Source organism: Homarus americanus, unplaced genomic scaffold, assembly GCF_018991925.1.
Source record: "Homarus americanus isolate GMGI-L3 unplaced genomic scaffold, GMGI_Hamer_2.0 scaffold52806, whole genome shotgun sequence".
NCBI lineage: Eukaryota > Metazoa > Arthropoda > Malacostraca > Decapoda > Nephropidae > Homarus > Homarus americanus.
In genome coordinates, this window is record NW_024720773.1 from 5,007,236 (window position 1) to 5,016,605 (window position 9,370).

Genomic DNA, 9,370 nt, shown 5'->3' on the forward strand with positions numbered 1-9,370 from the left:
TTAAAAGAAAATATATTTAAAATTTATCAATAAAAAACTTCCTTGAAGTAAATTTGTTCTCTTCCTTTGGTTCCAATACAGTACATTAATTCTTATTACAATATACTTCCTTGTACTATATGACTGATTTTCTTGGGAAATCACTCAAGTAAAAATTAAAAGGAAATCATTATTAAAAAACAACAGCTATACTATAATACATGTACAGTATACTATAATGACCCACAACATGGTGGATTGGTTTTAACATCACAATGAACTTATGTTCACCTGGTTTGTATAGTCATACAGTACTGTATTCTAGTCTAGTAACTGGTGTGAAGCAAAGATAAAGTGTTGTTTATTATTCACACTAAAATCCTAAGACATGACTTAATATACAAACGATCAAGTGAAAATCATGATCAGTGTCAAATAACTAACCCCATTGGACCACAACAATTTGCTTATACATGTATCTGTAATATTATACTGTACATGTACAGTATTTCATCAGGTGTATTAATTTTACTAATAATACTGTTGACATTTATAAGAGTAAGTTGAGCATATTTTGAAGACATTCATTCAGTATTTTATTGCACTTTGAAGGACTAAGAGTATCTCACACTATAGTATACACAACTTAACATTGAATTTATTATTTCCTTCAAATGACACCAGAGTGCTGGTGGTGATGTCTCTAACCTTACTCTTCTTCACTCTACTGTACCACATCTTTCTTACCTGTAATTACTTGCTGCTTCGTACACCTACAGCTTATGATAACAAAATGAAGTTGAAATTTTTATTCTCCCTTCATTTTGGTAAATGACTGGAATTTGCTATGTGGGGGTGCAGCCATGCAATAAGCTTGACTAAGAGAATGTTTCATTTTAAATGTGGCACATCAATAAAAATGCAGTGTTCTCTTCACTCTGGTGTGTCCTTTTCCCAAGCAACATTGTTTTCACTTTTAACAGCCTTTGTGATGCTGTTGTGATTGTGGACATAAGGACTATTTACAAATCTACTATGTTGTTCTTTATGATGTGGTAGCACTGTGCTGGAAGGAAAGTTACTCTCTTGGCTATACGCAGTAATGCTGAAGTTGGTGGTGTGAAGGCTACCCGTCTGATATCCTGTATCCTGTGATGGACTGTCATCATTTCCATTAATCTGTATTAGAGAAAAGTTTATCACTATTAATAGCTATCAAAATTACTGATTTAAAACCACAACCAGAAAAATTTCTTTGAATATATACAGTGGGGTATGCTATAACGAATCTAATTGGTTCTAGAACCTTGTTCGTTATAGCATTCGTTCGTTATAGGATTAATCCGTTCCAGGCCCCCAAATACAACCACTTAACACTGAAAAATATAATATAAAATTGTAAAAATTGTAAAAAGTGCATAAATATGCATCTAAACCCCTGAAATAAAGAATATCATTAATATTTGTAATAAAAAAACAATAAATTAGAAAAAAAAAAATTAAACAATGTTCGTTGTAGGAGTTTCGTTCGTTATAGCATTCTCAATTTTATAGGTAAAACCGTTCGTTATAGGAATATTCGTAGTAGGATCCGTTCGTTATAGCATACCCCACTGTAGTTATTATTTTCAGACAGCATTATCAAAAAATCTTATACCTGTACAGTATAACAATTGCATTTGAAAAGATAATGCAAGTCAAAATGCTTTAAATTGCCTGAATAATGATTTACAAATGTGTAACTGAAAATGGAACTAACTTCAAGAGAAGGCTGATAATCAGTCTCCATATCACAGACAGATGATGAGCGTAAGAGCATGACAGTGGTAGGAATACTGCTAAGGATGATGGGGGTGGGATATCTGGTACTTGATGTTGTATCACTCTGGCCATCTTCCATCATTACTTCATCAATACAGCTTCTCCCTGGCATGAAGATAGTTTATTTAGGAAACAAAACAAAGACTGTTTCAACCTGATCAGCAAATACTGTACTGTATATGGTTGGTCAACCCAACAGCTTGTGCACACTAGAAATGTTTCACTACTTATTCCCTTTTTACTGAAAATCATAATTTAAACAAATCTCTTTAGCATCACCAGTGCTAAACAAAATTTTGGGAAACTTTCTAGTATTATCATATCATGATGCGCTAGCCATATCAGAACTTGTTATAATCATTTCAAACACAGAAACTAACCTGCATTATCATCATTTAAACATGTGGCCTGTGAAAGACTAAGTTGGTTTGACTTCATCTGATCCTGCAAAAACTTTGGAGGACTCTTCTGTTGGTCATGCTGTGCTTGGAACATCAACGAATGATACAGGATGGGGGAGAGGGGAGGAGAGTCGGAGAACCTTCTGTTTGGAGAATCCATTTCTAAGGGACTTCGATGAACACTTCGTATGGGACTAGATGAGAAATGACCCTGGAAATATGAGTGATAAGTACAGTAAATTGATAATTTGCATGGGGTGATATGGGCCAAGGGGAACATTTTATATTCTTATCTGTAAAACCCATTTTTGATCAGAGTTCCCTGCCAGGTTAGGAGGTTATTCAGAATGTTTTTCACAAAACTAGTCACACTCACATAATGGCTCCAGACTGATTTTCCTCACCTCACATGGTAAAAATGAGAGGATAGTGCAAGGACCAGAGTATTTGAAGAGTTTCTGCTTAGGTTCTTATGCAGTGAGGATACATATACAGTAGTATACACATACATAAACCACATGCAATAAACATATACTGTACACAATTTTGAGTCAATATTGCTATGAAAAAAATAAAAATGTAGTACTCACAGAGTTACTGGAGGTTCTGAGTTCTGTCATTGAAGAAGTCTTTCCTGGGGTTCCCTGATGTTGTGACTCATTATGTTCACAAGTGACGAATCCTTGGGTCGAATTCAAAACATTCTCCATTTTCTGATGTCCTTTAGCTGCACAGTTTTCTACAGTATCACATTTTCCATTTGGTGACTGTAATATGCTGGTCTCTTTATTGTTCTGACACTCTGGTATCACTGTGTTTTGCGTTTGAAGTTTGTTCGGTGAACAATGTTGATGAGACAAATGTTGAGACCTGTGGTGGCTGGTCCTTGGAGACATCTGTAGGTCCTCTTGTAGTCTGGCATCATTTATAGGTACCAAATTATGAGAGTGTGTGGGTAAATGTATAGGGGATAGGCCGGGTGATATTTGAACTCTAGGCTGGCAAAGGTTATGAGGAATTAGGTTAAGATATGGAGTGGTAGGTGAGTATCCACTTTCAGAGTTTGAATCATTATTGTGTTGTTGGATATGGATGGGTGACACACCAGGAGATGAAAATAATCTTGGCTCTTTTGAGACCATTGTACTTAAGTGGCCTTCAATAGGTGAGATACTTGGTGATAATAGAGGCAAAGCAGCATTAACATAATCATTTGGGGAAAATCCAAGAATGAAGGATGAATTAGGCTGCTGGGGGAGAGAGGGAGGATTCACACACTTTATGGGTGATGGTGGAGATGGCGGAGGATGTCGGGCCAGTTGAAGATCCTCTTTCACACTCCCTATAGATGTAGGAGTAACAACAGCAGTACACCACATGAGGCCTTTGTCATCCTCCTCATCCACTCCCTCAGGACTTTCATCATCTTTATGCATGGGTAAAGGAGCCACAGGAGAAGAGGGTGGGCTCCCACTCCCTGAAGCATCCACACCTCGAGGGCTGCACAACCTTAGGGAGAAGAAACAATTTTGATACGTTAAGTGTGGATCATCAATTCAAACTCAAAACTGAGTGACTTAAAAACCCTGAGTCCTAGGTTGTAAACCCAACTTTGACAGAGACTGGAACTAATTTCTGATTGTGTCTTAATACAACGTGTAATAGCCTCTGTCAACACATAGATAGCAGTACTTATATAAAAGTATATTTCGGCGGATAAGACGACACTTAAATCATCAACCCCCCCCCCCAAAAAAAAAACCAGGGGTCGTCTTATAGGCTAAATACATGTACAAGTACTGTACAAAATTCAAAATACTAAAAGTGACCTTAAAATTCTGTACAAATCACCTTAATGATGTGGGTCAGCAAAGGCAGCTGGGATCGTCAATCTTGAAACAGTGTTGTAGTGTTTAAAATTTTTATTTCTCACTAAAATTCATATACAGTGTATGTGATATCTCTGTTAGCCGGAACAATTGGTGCAGAGCGCTTCCGGGCAAAAGAGATTTCCGGGTAACAAGAATTTTCTGGGTACCGGCAAAATTTTCTAGGAAGTTCTAGAAATTGTGCATTACATCAAATCTCAAATAAGGAAAAAAATCCACCATCCCCTGAATTTTTCTGGGTACTGGAATTTTCTTGGAATTTTCCAGAATGATACAGTACAGTATTTCATCTCTCAAAGTTTGAAAAAAATCACCCCATCACCGGATTTTTCCAGGTATTGTACTGCAAATTGTTTCTCAGAATTTCTAGAAAATGCACCTGATTTTTATCTCTCAAACCCAGAAAAAAAAATCCTCCATCCCTGGAATTTTCCAGGTACTGTACCAAGAAAAATTTATTTTAATTTGCCAGAAAATGTGTCCCTCGCAAAATTGTTCCCAAACCTGGAATTTTCCGGAGAATTCTGGCTTTGGGTGGTGAGGTGGTGGGTGGATGGGAGGAGGAGGGTGGAGCGGCGGCGGTAGCAGCTGAGCGAGTAAGGGAGGGAGACAAATCAGCTGGGCAAGTGGCTGGTTCTTTCTTGAAAAACATCATGATTGGTGGTAGTTTCTTCTTTGCTTTGACTTCTTTAAACCTTTCCTGGTAGGGAAACAATATCTGGTTGATTCCCCGGACCATCTTAAGGCTCCGTTCCATGGAAGGGTTATGGTCAACAATGAAATCATTTACCATCATCACATGTCGAAACAGTTCACCAAAATTGTTCAAGCCCCATCCTTCTTGTTGCAATTCCATAATTTCTTCTTCTTCATCTTCCTCGGCACTTTCTACCAACTCTTCCAAATCCTCTTCCGTCAGTTCCTCTCCATGCCCATCATTCAGCTCTTCCACGTCTTCAGCAGCCATGTCCAAAAACCCCTCACCACCCAACTGACGTGCAACACTCGGGCCATAAGGTTCGCCAACAAGCATAGTCTCTGGTTTGAGTTCATTGAATGCTTCACTGATGTTGGTAATGCAGTCCACAATGCTGTACCCCTTCCAACACTTGCTAACATCAAGGTCAGGGTCTGCGTCCATGGCACTACGGATACGACCAAAAGAGTGTTGGGTGTAATATGCCTTGATCGAGAGGCTGAATAAGAGATGTGGTGTTAGGGGGTAGGATCATCACCTCTACACCTGGATGACTAAACTGTAAACTCTCTGGGTGGCCTGGTGCATTATCTATCAATAATAGCACCTTGAATTCCATCTTCTTGGAAGCGAGGTACTTTTCCACTTCCGGGACGAGGCATTTATGAAACCAATCCAGGAATGCTTGCACAGTTACCCAAGCCTTTTTGTTTGACTGCCCCAAAAACTGGCAAAAGGTTCTTGTTTTTACCCTTAAAAGCCCTAGGGTTTGCTGAGCGGTAAAGCAAGCCAGGTTTGATCGTGGGGCCAGCTACACTGCTACAGAAGATGAGCGTCACTCTGTCCTTGGCTGCCTTGAACTCAGGGGCACGCCTCTCCTGCTTGTTTATGTATGTTCTATCAGGCATCTTTTTCCAGTATACACTGGATTCATCAGCATTAAACACTTGCTCTGGTCTATAGTCTTTCTCTTCTATTATTTTCTTTAACTTGGCAGAATATGCATCTGTGGCTGTGTGGTCAGCTGATGTGCCCTCCCCAGTCAGCTTCACATTATGGAGAGAGAAACTTTTCTTAAAATTCTTGAACCAGACTTTACAGGCACTAAAAGTTGGTTCAGTCGCCGTACTTGCCCCTTCAACACCTGTTGACCCGTAAAAATGGGAATCACGTTGCTGTAGATGAGAAACATTTTTGCAGTGCTGGTCCTCAATCCAAATATTCAATGCTTTTTCGGTTTTTACTATGTTCTTGTCACGAAGAACCTGAGCCACTTAAGCACTTGCAGAAGCACTTGCTTGAACAGAATCACGAATCGTTTGTTCATTCTTCTTTATAAACCTCACTGTGGATTTGTTCACACCAAACAACCGACCAACTGCAGCAGCACCCATCCCCACGAGCTCTAACACTAGGCAGTCTTTTAGGGGCCATTTTCACACAGAAACACTAAAGTTTTGAGAGTACAACACAAGATGCTGGGTCACAGGCAAGGGTTGAACGCATAAGAGGGAGATGATATGCTGTGGGCATGTGGGGTGATTCGTCACACTGCGAGAAAAGGCTCGCAAGCTAGCCACCATAGCCGCCATCTGCTTACCACAAATTGTCGAAATCGCGAATTGCAAGGGTCTACTGTACTGGTAATACATTAAACAATCTAAGTATTAATACCTTATTGGTGGTTTGGTGGGCCTTGAGTAAAAACTTTACCACAGGTGGTTTTGGTACAGTAGTTTGAGGAGTCGTCTTATACCACGGATATGAGCTAAATCCATGAAATTTAGACTGAAATTTGGGCCTCGTCTTATCAGAAGGTCGCCTAATCCACAGTAATATATGGTACTTGTATCATTTGTATAAATTACACTACTCAAATTAACTAGATAAACAGCAACTAAGCATAGCTTATCACTTCCTTCTCACGTGCTGATGACATTCCCATGTCCTCCATGCCCCTCTGACTTGAATAGGTCATCACCAAGTGCCCAGTCCTAAGTGAACTTAACCCCTCTCTCTCTCTCACACACAACAGACGTGTTAAAGCAGCTCTGTAAATTACCTCTTACATTCTCTCATAAGAGGACTGTTGCTTAATGTTGGTTAACTTGTTATTAATAACTATAAGGTGTGCACACATATTTTGGTAAATAAATGACAAAGCCATATAGTGTTTGTGTGAACATTCAGTACTCTGAAACAACTACAAACAGAGATTACAGGGTGCCATCTGGAGGGAACACTGGCCATTACCTAACATTCCACAACTAGTTACATGCAGTAAATGCTACCAGGTGGAATACCCAACACCCATGCCTGGAACATGAGGTGGTAACTGGTGGACTATTACTGCTTGGAACAAACATAATTGAACAAATTTATGGAATTTATATCAATATTATTTTATAATCAAATTTCCTTTAGTCAGAGAGCCACCCCAAGGTTTTTCAAGCATTGAATAATTTTTTAATTATATGCAATGTGCTGATATATATTCCCCATTTTAGAAGTCTATATGACCTTGATTTTTTCTAACTTGTCATTACTATCATATGGAGGGAATAACAAAGAAATTGGTGGGAGTGGAGTCCCTGAGCTGTAGGGTGGATTGGATTACACTAATGGCTAAAACTATTTCATAACAATATGTTTTCTCTACCCTGCACGTGCATACTTAAGGTCCTGGTCCTGCAATATACAGTGTTATCGTGTTTTAATACAATGTAATTCAACTACAGTAAGTCACCCAAAGTTTTCAAGTATTGAAGCAAAAAGTGAACTGAACAGCAACCAGATGTGACAATATAACTGCTGTCCTACTGGTCTGCTACACATGCAGGGTAGAAAAAACAAAACAAAATCACCCTGGACCCAATCATGAGGGGACTTATCCATCAACTAGATGTACAAGGTGGTCTAATTAAAGTGAACCTTGTTGAAAATGAAATCAAAATTCATGAAATGGACAAAATCTGTATTTAAGCGGTTTACGAGTTTCTGAAAACCTTTGGAAACAATAGTTATTAATGTTTGAAACTTATGTCATCCAAATGTGCACCCCTCATAGCAAAAGTTGTGCATGACTCAATGAAACACATCTGGAGAAATGGCATCAACCTCCTGGCAAATTCTGGCCTTCAAGTCATCAATATCTGCTGCACCGGCCAACGATCCATAGTGCACTGAATCCAAGGCCACACGCCACCACCTGCCACCCTGCTTCCTCCTCCAACTCAAACCCATACCCAGTGTCGCCAATCTAAAACTGGTTCACTTTAATTGGACCACCCTATAAATACACGTACTCAATCCCCAAAATAAACATACTAATTCAAGAGTTAACCTAGGTAAACAACCCAGCACTAGCTTCAAGCCTCCTAGTGATGAGTGTTTACCATAAGGAACATCTCTTACGGTGTGGCATTGAGGAGTTCATCATGACTGAAGAGAAGTTTACGTCGAAGTGTTGTGTTGTTCATGTTGGTTCCTTCATCACACTCCGTACTGCCTTGCCACCACTGATCCTGAAGTTTGGTAAAATAATTAATACACAATTCATAGTGCCGGTAATCTTCATCATGTCACCTGTGCAATATACAGTATTGTTGTATAATAATATATATTTCTATAGTACAGGTACAGACAGTAAATTTTGAGGTTTCTTACAGGACCTTTGGCAAATCATTAACAATCCAACTTTCATGTTACTTGCATTCCCAAATTTCTTGAGAAAAGTAATTAATCCTATTACAGTGTAACAGTAAATCTTTCTGGTCAACAACACCTCTAACTCAACCATATCCCTTTATTCTTATCTTACAGTGGCTCCATTTTCACACTATCCCATGAAACTATCTAAATTTTATACCCACCCTATAATTATTGCTTTTTCTATCTTACACCCACACAAAGTCCCATGAACTAGTGACACCTCATCTCTCACCCTAAAACAATATAGTGTATGAACATATTAACTTGCTGCAGCCCTCTAAAATTATATACTGTATTCAATATTCACAGGAGAATGGCCAGTGTACTTAGACAATAAGTGATTAACAAATTAATAAGGAATAAATCATTCAAGAAAAACAAATCATTGAGACTAACTTGAGTGAATGTACAGAATGGCTTTAATGCTTCCTCCACTGCTTCTGGTAATACAGGTGGCAAAGTCAGTTCAGTCTGACACCATACTGTAAGGGCAGAAAAATACAAGGTTTAAGAGAAACATTATCATAGGTACAGGTAGTTCAATAAACTCTTTAATACCAAGAATCCTCGGAACCAAGGTAATGCAGCACCAGATCTTCAGAAGTCCTGGTTTGTTGAGAATATTATTTTACAGGGTATTGATAAATGCTCATACCTTGTTAATGTTATCATCTCTTTCTCGTCTATAAAATTAATGTTAATGCATATTTTTATATACAAAAATGTAAATTACAGGTACACATAAAATAGTAAAGGAAATATAACACAATTTCATAAATACGTACAGTAAGTCCTCCCCTAACATCGGGGTTACGTTCCTGAAAACGAGACGTTATACGAAACGTTAAGCGGATCAATTTTCCCCATAAGAA

The 9,370-nt window shown here is 38.6% G+C and overlaps 1 protein-coding gene across 1 annotated transcript in view; it reads right to left on the reverse strand.

Annotated features, from left to right (window-relative positions):
• The window catches only part of LOC121860920, a 29,089-nt gene continuing 19,719 nt past the window's right edge, over positions 1–9,370 (reverse strand). The window contains exons 7-12 of the mRNA XM_042358294.1: positions 8,895–8,980; positions 8,202–8,311; positions 2,792–3,710; positions 2,181–2,412; positions 1,739–1,905; positions 1–1,158 (exon numbers count right to left, since the gene is read on the reverse strand). Coding sequence (XP_042214228.1) covers positions 913–1,158; positions 1,739–1,905; positions 2,181–2,412; positions 2,792–3,710; positions 8,202–8,311; positions 8,895–8,980 — 1,760 coding nt within the window. The 3' untranslated portion in view covers positions 1–912. The remainder of the gene's footprint in view (positions 1,159–1,738; positions 1,906–2,180; positions 2,413–2,791; positions 3,711–8,201; positions 8,312–8,894; positions 8,981–9,370) is intronic.